The 14,242-nt window shown below is 36.6% G+C and overlaps 1 protein-coding gene across 7 annotated transcripts in view; it reads left to right on the top strand.

The window, feature by feature from the left end:
• Nucleotides 1-14,242, top strand: part of ZNF280C (zinc finger protein 280C) — an 84,967-nt gene that overhangs the window by 35,760 nt on the left and 34,965 nt on the right. For all 7 annotated transcript variants that reach the window (XM_006943999.5, XR_002152761.2, XR_006592905.1 and 4 more), the window contains exons 12-16: nt 258-358; nt 1,122-1,268; nt 8,107-8,238; nt 11,650-11,963; nt 12,435-12,575. In XM_006943999.5, the coding sequence (XP_006944061.1) occupies nt 258-358; nt 1,122-1,268; nt 8,107-8,238; nt 11,650-11,963; nt 12,435-12,575 (835 nt within the window). The remainder of the gene's footprint in view (nt 1-257; nt 359-1,121; nt 1,269-8,106; nt 8,239-11,649; nt 11,964-12,434; nt 12,576-14,242) is intronic.

The raw sequence follows: 14,242 nt of genomic DNA, 5'->3' as shown, positions 1-14,242 counted from the left end.
TCCAGCAAGTTATTTAATCTTTCTGTGCCTCAGGTTCCTCATCTGGAAAATGGGGATAAAAATAGCAGTACCTCTCTCAGTGATGGCATATAAGTCAAGTCCATAGAACAGTGTTACAGAGTTAACAACTCTAGAACCGTTGGAACCACCATCACTATTACTATTACTGTTATTATTGCCATTGTTATGGGTATACAAAATGCATCTTTTATTTCTATACATCCTTAAAATGGTGTAATTGTTTTTTCCACTTTCAGCTATTTGCAAAATCTGTGAATTATCATTTGAAACCGAACATGCTCTTTTGCAACATATGAAGGACACTCATAAACCCGGTGAAATGCCATATATTTGCCAGGTACACATTTTATCATGTACTTAGGTTTTTGTTTTACTTTCACATGCCACAAAATCATATTCTGTTGCTCTTTTTAACTGTTTGAATAAAACGAGTTACTAAAATTGAAGACACTCTTCAATAATGGAAACTCCATTGATGTAACTCATATACATGGGCAATGGTGGCTTGGACTTTATAGGCCATAGTTTATTGATCCCTGGACTAGACAAACAAAATGCCCTGCTGCAGAAAGACACATGTATGGATTTTCTTACCATGTAGAGAAGAATATAGATATGACAGAGAAATAAGAAATGCTATTAGTTATGGGGAACTCAACTAAATGCTTTGAGACCAGTATTTTTCCAGAATTTGAAATGGTTCCCAATCAGATAGCAAGGTAAATTGCCTCTGTCATAGCCTGGGTGCCATTTAAAATCCAAAGAAGAGAATACTCTATTTTATGTAGCAGGAAAAACTTTCTAGGACAAGAGGTGTCAAAATTTGGAAATTCAAACAAGATGGGGGGCAGTAGGTCTGAAAAAAAAGAAGAAAATCTGGTTATATTTAGGAATATATCCCTAAACTTTGAAAGATAATTTTTGTTTCAAAGATTATACTTATTATTTTCAGTAATAGAATTCTTGGTTGTATACGCAGCAGAGCTGAATTAGCGTTACATAATATTCCTCTAAATAAATGACTCATCATTACTACTTTGATGTAATTGCATGTCTGTTATAAACTTTCAAGTTAAATTAAACCTTCTTTATATTTCTAGGTTTGCCAGTTTAGATCTTCAACATTTTCTGATGTAGAGAATCATTTTAGAGCATCCCATGAAAACACTAAGAACTTGCTGTGTCCATTTTGCCTCAAAGTTAGTAAAATGGCAACTCCCTACATGAATCATTACATGAAGCATCAGGTGAGATTTAGCAGTTATTTGTTCATTTTGTCTTAGTACAAAGGCGTGTGTGTGTATATATGTATGTATGTGCACATATACGTATGCATATGTGTATATACGTATATATGTACACACACACACACACACACACACACACACCTTAGAGCATTGGTTAGATTTGTTCTAAAAGGAAAGTTAAGTGGTTACAAATGACATGATTAATTTACAATTTATGCTGAATTACTTGTGAAATTTCCACTCCTTATCTTTGTCCACTTCCTATTGGTGGTGCGGCTCTTGAATAGAGAGAGTTCTGAGGTAGAAATGGGAGGCCTAGAGCAGAGGGGAAGAGGGAAGATGAGGGAAATATTGAAGTTGAATATTTCAGGGGTCTACAAGTGGTGAAAACAGGAATGATTTTAAAGGTAGTGAATCAAGAGCAGGGAAAAGGGTATTTTTGAACTGAGAAAGATAAGCTTGAGGACTCCATCTTTTTTTCTCCTTCTCCAAACTTCATTTCTACTTTCTAGCTCAGTTTTTATTATGAAAAGACATGTGGTTGTCTTAGCAACCTAGAATGGTCTTTTGTAGCAGCCAGTGACAAAGGAAATAGCAATGACACTTGTTTCTAGATATGTGAACTCTTCCAGAGGACTATATTTAGGTTAGAACTTGTTTCCTAGATGACTTTTGCCAGTTTAGCTATGTCACTTCTGGGATACCAGTGTTAGTGCTGGCACCTTTCCCTTGAATTCTCAGTTTATTCTTGCTGGGTCTTTTCCTGACACAATTAGACCATCCTTTATTTAGGCTGAAAACTTTGATGAGACAGTAAACCTATTCTTTTTTTTTTAATGTTTATTGATTTATTTTTGAGAGTGGGGGGAGGGGCAGAGAGAGGGAATGAGAATCCCAAGCACGCTTTGTCAGCTGTCAGCCCAGAGCCCAGTGCGGGTCCTGAACTCATGAACTACGAGATCATGACCTGAGCCGAAATTAAGAGTCAGACACTTAACTCGACTGAGCCACCCAGTCACCTTTAAACAGTAAGTCTATTCTTGAGTGTTTGAAAGAGCAGTGGTACCTTTGCCAAAATTAGAAGTCAACGAGTTTACCAAATGCAATTATGTAATCGAGTTTTGTCTCCTCACTCATAAGCTCATTACATTGTCTTATTATTGATTGCGTTGTCATGGCCAATTTGCTCAGCACTGGTTTTCTCAGCATTGTTTACTCAATATTGTTTTCAGTTCCACTCATTAAATGACCATGAAATCAACTTGTACTTGTTAATTGAAAAAAATTATAAAAAGTAGAATACCCAAATACCTTCAGGATCACCTGTGTCATGACTGGGATGGTTCCAACATGCTGGGTATGCCATCTCACCCTTAAGAACCTCTGGCAAAATCTTTCTTTTTTAAAAAAAAATTTACATTTTTTAAACTTATTTTTGACAGAGACAGAGACAGAGCACAAGTAGAGGAGGGGCAGAGAGAGAGGGAGACACAGAATCCAAAGCAGGCTCCAGGCTCTGAGCCCGATGTGGGGCTCAAACTCACAAACTGTGAGATCATGACCTGAGCTGAAGTCAGACGCTTAACCGACTAAGCCACCCAGGTGCCCCCCTGGCAAAATCTTTCTATTCTAGAGTTTCCCAGGAGTGTTCCATCAGATGTTAATAGATGTTCCACTCTAAAATTGCTCCTGGAAAAAGAAGTTCCATAATTGGCTGGATTTACAAAATTAACAATTTTTTGTTTATGTTTAAAAATAGAGCTTTTAATATGCTAGAAAACCTTATAAATCTCCAAGGAAGGGATATTGTCTATATTGTTCCCAAAGTTTATTTAATCCTTTGTTTGCACAATGCCTACTAACATTTCTTGAGGAATAGTTTGGAAAACACTGGTCTTGGTGCTTTATTTCATGTTTTGACCTTTGATTTTGAAAGGAAGAATGAGATGTAAAACAGTAGCTTTAACTATTTCATTATGAAGCTTTTAACATAATTCTTCCTACCATGCTTTACTAATCTCCAGAGTGAGGTACAGATGCAGAGGGAGTAACAATGTCCTTAGAAAGGTAAAGAGATGGATGGGCCTGCCATGTGGACCGTGTCTCTTAAGTGGTTTACCTGGTCTACAGTCACTCTTCATACCCTAAATTGTATGCCTTATCTTGCCATGTATATAGGAAAGAGTTGACCCAGCAGGTCTGCGTTGTTCAAATCATGTACATTTTCAGAAGGGTCTGTTTGCATATTGGCATAATTAGCCCTTGGCTAACTCCTGGAAATTGAGCCTTTGTTATTAATTGATGAGTGTTTTACATGCCTAGGACCTTGAGCCACATTGTGCCAGCTTTTCTAGATCATTTGTACAAAGATATGATTATGGTAAACACCTGCTTTTCTTCTGGGAGCCTGAAGATTTGGTGACTGAACCCTTTAAAAAAAAATAAACCTGGCTTCTGGTGACTGAACCCTGTGAAAAGAACAAACCTAGCTTCTTAGACTCAAGAGAACTTTCCTCGTAAAAAGCACTTCATACGTATTGCTGCAGTTAGTTGCCGGGGGATTGATTAAACGTGTCCTATGCAGCTTGTTGGTAGAGTGCACTTGGAAACTGGTGCCAATATCCTCCAAACTCCACCCAATGCATTTTTCTTCCTTTATTAATCCTGTTCTGTGTCCTTTCACTGTAATAATTGTGTCTATGAGTATAACAATTTCTAAATCCTGTAAGTTCTTCTGCATCATCAAGCCTGGGAGTAGTCTTAAGGACTTGGTGCCCAATATTTGTGAGTTTGGAGTACCTAAGAGGTAGCCAGTGAGCAGTCAACAGAGGAAAGAGTCTAATAATAGGATCATCAAGAGTTTTTCAAAGTACTTTCAGTTTATGCAATTGTCCACAAAAGACTCAAAAACCATAGCTGAGCAGGATTATAAACTTGTAATTGAGCTAACAGTGTGATTTTAGGTAATAGGAATTATTGAATCTGTGGCTCATTTTATTCTTTTTGAAGACTTTGGTTGTAACCTTTTCCTAAAGAGAATATATTAGTATGTCTTAAGTGATTTTAAGAGCTATCGATATGGTTTGTACAACTTTTAAGAAAGGATGAAGGATTTTATATGTTAGATATTCTTATTAAATCTTTATAGAAATAACAAGTAGCTAATATATACTAATCACTTGTTGTATGACAGTCACAGTGTTTTTACTTGCATTATTTTGTTTAATCCTCACAAACATCCTACAAAGCAGGTATGATCATTTTCATTTCATAAATGAGGAAATAAAGCTTTATAGACAGTAAGTTACTTTGCCCAGTGCCACATTCCCTAATAAATGGCAGAGCCAAAAATTGACTTAGAGCCCAAGGTTTTACCATAGAGTCATATCCTTTACCAACATTAGGTCTAAAAGCAGATATTACAGGTAGTCAGAATTAGCCTTGAAAATTCCTCAAATCACCCAAACAATATAGTATGTTTGTCAGAAAGTTCAACGCAGACGGGTAATTCTCTATCCTTGGAATAGATCACCAATTTTTTGGTTGAACATCATATTATTTAAAACTGTACTGTATTATCCTTTTTTTTTTTTTTTAAGTAGGCTTCATGCCCAGCGCGGAGCCCAATGTGGGGCTTGAACTCACGACCCTGAGATCAAGACCTGAGCTGAGATCAAGAGTCAGACGGTTAACCGACTGAGCCACCCAGGCGTCCCTCTGTATTATTCTCCTTACCACATCTCAAGCATATATGCATAAGAGAGATATGCAAGACTCGAGTCCAACTAAGGGAATAGTAGATTAATGTCTCCCATCCCAGGGCTCTGGGCAAATGCTCATTGAATGGCATGGCAGACATTTTGAACTAGTTAAATTGTGCCTGCTTCTCATATGCATGCTCCTTCAGTCTCTTGCTGTCTTCCTCGTTATTTATTTAACAAATACTTATTGAGTGCTTAATATATGCCAGGGACTGTTTAACAGAAGTGAACAAAACAGTTTGTGCTCTCTGGAATTTGCATGGTAGTGGAGAAAGTGTATGTGTATTATGTCTGAATGTAAATGTATGCCAGCTGGTGATAAGTACCATGGGAAGAAAACGTGAGGTTAGGGAGTGCCAGGGCTTAGGAGGTGAAAGAAGCCATTTCTGTTTTTATATGGGATGGTCAAAGAGGGCCTCTCCAAAGGAAATAAGAGAGTTAGCTATGTGGATATCTGAGAGAGGATATTTCAAGGAGAGAGAATAGTAAGTAGGCAGTGAGGTGAGCACCTATCTAGATGTCCAAGGAACAGCAAGGGGCCCGTGTGGCTGGAGCATGGCAAACAAGTGGGAGGGAGAGTAGGTTGAAATGAGACTGTAGCAACAGAATGCAGAGTAAATGGCGTAGGGTCTTGTGAGCCAGAGTTAGGATTTTGATGTGGTGTGGAAAACCATTGGAAGCTTTAAGCATGTGAGAGATCAGTCTGGCAGCTATAGAGAGAATAGACTGTTAGGAGGAAAGGGTGGGAACAAGGAGAAGGTAGGAGGCTATTGGAAAAGTCCAGGTGAGTGGCTTGGACTGACATGGTGGCTGAACAGGTGATAAAAAGTGGAAAGATTGTTTTTGAAGGTAGAGCTGACAGGTTTTATTAATGGGTTGGTGGATGTGGGGTGTGAAAGAAAGGCATGAATTAAGTGTAACTGAGTTCTTTTGTCCTGAGCCACTGCAAGAATGGTGTTCCCATACACTGAGATATTGGGAAGACTAGGGAAGGAACAGATTTTTTTTTTTTCTTGCAGGGTGGATGGGGGAAAATCTAGAGTTCAGTTTTGTTTATGTTGATTTGAAATGACTGTTAAATATCAAGTAGTGATGTCAAGTAGGCAGTTGGATGGATGCTATTTAAAATCATGAAACTGGATGAGGTATATGCACAGGTAGAGAAAAGATTTCTAGGAATTGTACTCTGGGGAATTTTCTACCTGCCCTGTAACCTTGCTATCTGCTTCTTGACTGGGATCTTTTTCCCTCTTTCCTTCTTTCTCTTGAACACATGTTAGGTGAATCTGTTTACATTGCCTATACCTAGGATATGATCCAATGCACCATACTTCTAAAATTGTCTTAAAAATGAAACTCAAATAGTAATACAAACATTATATTTGTATATTGCTTTGAAGTTTTTTCAGAACTTTTATTTATCAAATGCCTGCTGTACACCAGTAACCACTAGCTACTTACACATGTTAACTCATTTGCTTTTCCTAAATAATTATGCTTTACATGAAAATAGTGATGGGCCTGTGGAGATACAGCTTTGGAGAAAACATTCTTTTGCATTTGTATGTTGTTCTAAATTTACCTATAAATATAGAATATATTTTTTAATTAATGAAAGCATATACATAAAGATTGCAGTTGATAATGTGTAATAGAAAGAACATCACCTAGCTATGAGCAAATGACTTAGATCTCTCTTGGGTCCTATTTCCCATTGATAAAAAAATAATAGGCTTAACTTTGAGAAGGGATGTAGTCAAGGGGTTCTCTGACAATAGATTGGGATCAGTTGTTCTCATTTGTACTTCTGTAGCCATACTGGCCAGTATCACAGCCACTAGCCATCTGTGCCTGCTTAAATTAATTAAAATCAAGTAAAATTGAAAAATCAGTTCCTGTGTTGAACTTTTTACAGTTCAGGTGGTCAATAACAACATGTGGCTGGTGAATACCATATTGGACAGTGCAACTATGTAATGTTATCAGACACTGTAGAAAGTTCTGCTGGACAACACTGCTTTATACAATCATTTCTGTAACAGAACTTTTGGAGGGGATGTCTGGTTAAATTTGTTTTGGTTTTAGGAAGTTCAAATCTTTTAAAATGTTTACTTATTTTGAGAGAGAGAGAGAGAGAAAAAACATGAGTGGGGGAGGGGCACAGAGAGAGGGAGACAGAATCCCAAACAGGCTCCTCCACACTGTCAGCACAGAACCCGATGCAGGGCTTGATCTCACAAACCACGAGATCGTGACCTGAGCTGAAATCAAGAGTCGGACCCTTAACTGACTGAGTCACCCAGGTGCTCATAGAAAGCTCAATTGTTTTTGTGAAACAAATAGAAATTTAAAAAATTGGGACGCCTGAGGGGTTCAACTGGTTAAGTGTCTGACTCTTGATTTCGGCTCAGGTCTTGATCTCGAGGTTCGTGAGATCAAACCCCACATTGGGCTCTGCACTGACAGCATGGAGCCTGCTTGGGATTCCCTGACCACCCCACCCCCCATCCCCACCTTCTGTCTCTCAAAAAAATAAATGACATTAAAAAAAGAAATTTTAAAAATTAAAAATAACTTCACCTTTTCTAGGATAAAAATATAGTATAACTCATTTTCACTGTAACGTGTGCTTGAATGGTTTATACTTAAATTTATAATTAAAAAAGCTTTCACACTACAAAGGTATAGGACTTGTCACATTTGAACCTAACTGATATAACTTTTGTTTTGATTGCCTATATGGCAATAAATACTTACTTTAAAGATTTCATTTTTAAGTAATCTCTACACACAGTGTGGGGCTCAAACTTTTAAACCCTGAAATCAAGAGTTGCCATGTGTTACCAACTGAGCAGCCAGGTGCCCCACAAATATTTTTGAAATACAAATACTAATGCAAGCAGTGTTCTTGAAAAAAAATGAAAGAATATTCTGGCATTGTTTATGATGGGATATAGTAAAATACTGGTTTTTTAAAATTATTTAGCTATTACAATTAAGAGCAATTTCAGATTCCAGGATTTGTGGTGATAGAAGTTGTTATTTCTCATAGTATTTTTAATGTTTCTTATAAACAGAAAAAAGGAGTTCATCGTTGTACCAAGTGCAGACTACAATTTTTGACCTGCAAAGAGAAACTGGATCACAAGACCCAGCATCGGACATTTATAAAGCCTAAAGAGCTAGAAGGATTGCCTCCTGGTACAAAAGTGAGTTTTAAATATGTTTTATTTTAACATTTTGTGTGATAGTAGAAGTAAATTCCTGCCTGGTTTTGTTTTAAATGTCTATTTATTTTGAGAGAGAGAGCACAAGCAGGGGAGAGGGGCAGAGAGAGGGGGAGAGAAAGAGAATCCCAAGCAGGCTCCACGCAGCATGGAGCCCAACGCGGGGCTTGATCTCACAACCACGAGATCACGACGTGAGCCGATATTGAGTCAGTGACTGAGCCACCTGGGCACCCCAGATTTTATTTTCAAGTAATCTCTATACCCAATGTGGGGCTCAAACTTACAACCCTGAGATCAAGAGTCACATGCTCTACTGACTGAGCCAACCAGGTGCCCCCTGCCTGGGTTTATCTATTGACTATAATATTAAAAATTAACTTCTGCTTGTCATTAAGATTTAAGTTTAGGTTTTACCATTGTTTTGCTTAGAAAGAAACCTATCCTTTTTTTTTTTTTTTTTTTTTTTTTTTTTTTTTTTTTTTTTTTTACTTAATTGACATGTGCTATGTTGGAGCATATTCCTATGGAGTGAGTGCAACTAGATTAACCATAGGCTGTGTCAGTGAGTTGTTTCAATATTTTATAGGCTGTTTCTGAGTTCTTCCAGTTGGCAGCGTATGTCTGCTTCAGCTGCTAGACTGTAAGCAGTACAGTCCTTTCCCATATCTTCTCTTATTAATAATAATAATAATAAGTGTATCATCATCATCATCATCATAGTAATAGGTGTCTTGTAACACTTTAGAATTAAGCTTTCTGTGTGATTTTTCATACATTCTATTATTTAATAACAATTTAGTGAGGTAGACAAGACAGGTATTATTTCCATTTTATAAATGAGGAGGCTTAAAGAGGATAAATTATTTACTCAAGGTCAAATGGCTAGCAAGAGGTAGTATTGAGATTTAACCTGGGTCTTTTGACCCCTAATTCAGTGCTTTTTGTATGATACCAGGTCACATGTATTTCAAAGGACTTCCTCATTGGCTGGTCCTCAAGTACATGGGAGTAGTATAGTCAAGTGATTAAAGAGAATGTTAATAGGCAACTGTGTTTTCCATTATTAATCAGTGGGTATAACCGAACATCACCTTTTTTGAATACTAAATGATAAATGTTATGTTAGTTCCCTTTAGGGAAATTCTGAATATTTTCAAACTCTTCATTCTGTATAATTAATTGATGTAACCTCCACAATAACCTTTGGAATTATAAATCCTGACCAATGAGCCTCCAGATAGAGCAGGTCACATTTACTGGAGATCTGTTTTATAGTTACCAAAGAGTAATGCAGGACTTTCCAAGGTTACTATTTCTGGTTTTGAGATTTAAATTTTGACTTCTGTGTTTGTGAAAGCTACTTAGTTATATCAGAGAATAAAATAGACATGGAATGTGCTTTTTTTGATATTCATATAATTTGCACTAACTCCTAATTATCCATTAATATCTGTTAACATAGAAACGCTATCAATACAAAACTGCAATTTACAACAGTAAATAAATAATGAGGTAAATGTCATTTAATTGGTATGACCATTTAGAATAAATGGGATACTTAACTGATTGTAGTTTATATTTACCATTTTCAAAATAATGATATTTAAATTTTGAACTGCAGTGATTTTTTGGTAAAACAGCTTTATTGAGATATAATTCAGTGGTTTTTAGCATATTCACAAAGTTGTGCAAACATCACTACAACCCATTTTTGAACATTTTTGTCACCCCCAAAAGAAACCCTATACCTGTTAGGAGTCACTCCCTATTTCCCCTCCACCAGCCCTAGGCAAACTTTACTTTCTGTTCCTATGGATTTTCCTATTCTGGACATTTCATAAAAATGGAATCATATAGGGGCCTCTGGGTGGCTCAGTCAGTTTAAGCATCCGACCTTGGCTTAGGTCATGATCTCATGATTTGTGGGTTCAAGCCTTGCCTCGGGCTCTGTGCTGACAGCTCAGACCCTTGAGCCTGCTTCGGATTCTGTGTCTCCCTCTCTCTCTGCCCCTCCCCTACTCGTGCTCTGTCTCTCTCTCAAAAATAAACATGGAAACAAAAATTTTTAATGGAATCCTACAATATGTGGTCTTTTATGATTGGCTTCCTTCACTTAGCGTAACATTTGTGAGATCCATCAATATTAAAGCTTGTATCAGTAATTCATTCTTTTTTATTTGATTTATCCATTCATTATTTGATGAGCATTTGGGTTGTTTGCACTTTTTAGCTGTTGTAAATAATGCTCTTATGAAAGCTCACGTACAAGTTTTTGTGTGGACTTACTTTTTCATGTCTCTTAGGTGGAATTGCTTAGGAGTGGAACACTAAGGAGTGGAATTGCTGGGTTATATGAGAACTCTCTTTTTTTAAGTTTTTATTTTTATATTTTTGAGGGAGAGAGAATCCCCAGGCAGGCTCCATGCTGTCAGTGTGGGGCCAAATGTGGGGCTTGAACCCACAAACCATGAAATGATGACCTGAGCTGAAATCGAGTCAGACACTTAACCAGCTGAGCCACCCAGGCGCCTCATATGATAACTCTTAAGTTTAACATTTTGAAGAACTACCAACTGTTTTCCAAAGCCACTGCACCCTTGTACATTCCTACCAGAAATATATGAGCTGAGCATTGCAGTTTCTCTACATCTTGTTAATACTTGTTATTAATCTGTTTTTTACTGTAGCCATTTTAGTTGGTCTAAAGTGATACCTCACTGGAGTTTTGATTTGCATTTTCTTGATGACTAATGATTGTTGAGTATGTTTTCAAGTGTTTATTGGCCGTTTGTATATCTTTAAAGAAATGCTTGTTCATTCAGATAATTTGCCCATATTTAAATTCAGTTATTTGTCTTTTTGCTGAGTTGTAAGCGTTCTTTATATATTGTGTACACAAGTCCCTTATTAGAAATATGATTTGCAAATATTTTCTCTGATTCTGTGGGGTGTCTTGTCACTTTCTTAACAGTGTCCTTTGAAGCACAAAAGTTTAAAATTTTTATGAAGTCCAGTTAATGTTTTTCTTTGGTTGCTTGTGCTTTTGTTGTCATATTTAAAAAGTCATCATCTAACCCCAAATCATGGAGATTTACTCCTATGCTTTTTTCTAAGAGTTTTCCAGTTTTAGCTCTTACAATTTGATTCTTGATACATTTTGAGTTAATTTTTGCATCTAGTATGAGATAAGGATCCAGGTTCGTTCTTTGCATCTATTTATCCTGTGTTCCAACACCATTTGTTTGATGACTATTGTTTCCTCCACTGAGTTGTTTTGGTACCCTTTTCAAAAACCAATTGACCATAATGTCAAGGTATGAAGTAATCTTTTTAATATTAATGTGATGATTAATTTTCTAAAATATGTATATATTGTCTTCATTATTATAGGTTACTATTCGAGCCTCAGTTGGACCTCTTCATTCAAAACCAGTAACTACATCTCCCAGTAGCAGTGTTCCAAGCACTTCTTCTTTTCAAATCTCACCTCCAAGGTCTAAAAGTACAACTGGTAAAAATATAAAATCTACTACAAGTAAATCTAAGACAAGTAAGCCTCATGCAGCTGTATCCAGTGCAAGTAAACCTCATGCCAAAAGGCAAGGTAGAGTTGCATCTAAATATAAGACCAAAAAAACCTCTTGTAAACAAAAGAAACAACGCAACAGAAAGAATAAAATCAGCATAGCTTTGAAGAACTTAAGGTAATATCTTTTATTCCTGATACGTAATATGTATTGAATATTAAATATTAAAGGTTTATTTTAATATAATTTACCATATCACAGAGCTCCCTTGTACATTGACATGATGATCATTTGTCTGGCCTAAAGGCCTAGAAGATAATAAAAAGGTACTTTTTACAACTGCGGAGCAGAACTAGAATTAGCGTTCATTGTACAGTTGTCATCATTTACACTAGTCTTCTATTTTGTGCTTATATCTTGTAATAATTGAATTGATTAATGCAGTCGTTTTATTCCAGGGAACATTAACTGGTGTTTGATTTTTGACACTTATTCTAGCTTATTGTTTCCAATCAAATTTTCAAATTATGTCTCTATTTAAAGATGCCAATTTAAACATCTTAGCTTTGATTAATAAAATGTTAAGGCTTTACCTTATTATTTTTGTTTTATGAGAAATGTTCATTATTTTTTTTCTGTCTCCATAAGGTGCCGTCGGGGAATTCACAAGTGCATTGAGTGTCATTCCAAAATAAAAGATTTTGCAAGCCACTTTTCAATATATATCCACTGTAATTTTTGCAAATACAACACTAACTGTAACAAAGCCTTTATAAATCATATGGTGAGGTAAGTTAAACATGTACACCACCAATCAAAATTGCTATTTAACAATTTTGTTTTTTAAAAATTTTTTTTTAACGTTTATTTATTTTTGAGACAGAGAGAGACAGAGCATGAATGGGGGAGGGTCAGAGAGAGAGGGAGACACAGAATCTGAAACAGGCTCCAGGCTCTGAGCAGTCAGCACAGAGCCCGACGCGGGGCTCGAACTCACATACCGTGAGATCGTGACCTGAGCCGAAGTCGGACGCTCAACCAACTGAGCCACCCAGGCGCCCCACAATTTTGTTTTTTAAAAATAAAGTTGTTTTTTTAGAAGCCAGTTTGTCACATAAGGGGCTAAAAGGATCTAGCAATAGGGAACATCTAGGATATTACTTAATATTATTTTCCAATGTAATACCTAATGAAATTAAGGGGACAAAAGTTTTAAGAGCAGTTAGACCAATGAAATTAGAATAGGTTTGTTAGGAAATTTGTTTTTCTAAGTCTTTTAAGAAGTGGTATTTTCAAACATAAAATTTTTAATGTTTTTAAAATAATTGTCAAATAAATACATGTAACCACAAGAGTGTTAGCCTCTTCAAAGGAGTCACTTTGAGAGACTCCAGGTTTGTCAAAGATGCTAAGAACAATATTGGCACTCTCATGAATGGACTCTCTTCCTCCCTTCTCCCTCCCTTCTGCCCCTTCCCTTTCATCCATCTTTCTGTCCATTAGCCTTTCAAGCCATTTATCTTTGTATTCATTCAATGAAATGTGAAGTGAGAGACTATAGGTATATTTTAGTCATGATGCTGCTGTTAGAATTCCTTTTCAGACAAAAGTTCAGTTTGAGCACCTACCATGTACTCTGTGCTAGAGAAAAACTTCAGAGACCACACTACTTCACTACTTTCATTTGAACCTCATTAGTAGTAGCTTACTTTATTCTTTCAGGAAGGATTTTTTAAAAATATGTAAGAATTGTTCAGATATAAATACGCTAAGTTGATTTTTCAAACTGAGGTCGTTCCATGTATTTTCAGTCAGAAATAAAGTGGTTTTCTTGCAGATCATAACAAGACCTCTGTTACCTGTTATCCCCCTTCCTTACCACTGTCCCAATGTACTTCATCATATACAATATTTATTCATTTTGAGTTCTCATTACCTGATGATTTTGAGTCTTGACCCTTCTTTCCAGTGCAGCAGCACCAAACTTGATATCAACCTCACCCTTAAGGTCATCTGTTTTGAATGTTGCTTGCTTTTTGTCCTAGAATCTTTTATATCTTCAGTCATGTTTAACCTTACTATCCTTGAATCTCTTACCCTTTTTGATCTTTCTCTCTGCTGCTTTCCAAACTACCAAACTGTGTTTGATTTAATTATCTCTGAATCCATGATTTTTAAAAAAAAAATGTTTATTTTTGAGAGAGAGTGAGAGAGTGCAAGCAGGGGAGGGAGGGGGCGTGGGGGACGTTTCAGGGTATCCGAAGCAGGCCCTGAGCTGACAGCAGAGAGCCCAATGCAGGGCTCGAGCCCGGGAACCACAAGATCATGACCTGAGCTGAAGTCTAACACTTAACCAACTGAACCACTCAGGCAACCCTCTGAATTCATGATTTTTAACTTTAATTTGGTTGTGCGTTTTTAAAAAGACCTCTTTATTTTTTTCTGTAGCACCTGTT

Source organism: Felis catus, chromosome X (assembly GCF_018350175.1).
Source record: "Felis catus isolate Fca126 chromosome X, F.catus_Fca126_mat1.0, whole genome shotgun sequence".
Taxonomy (NCBI): domain Eukaryota; kingdom Metazoa; phylum Chordata; class Mammalia; order Carnivora; family Felidae; genus Felis; species Felis catus.
The sequence above is the reverse complement of the archived record's forward strand: the minus strand, read 5'-3'. Positions and strand labels throughout refer to the sequence as shown.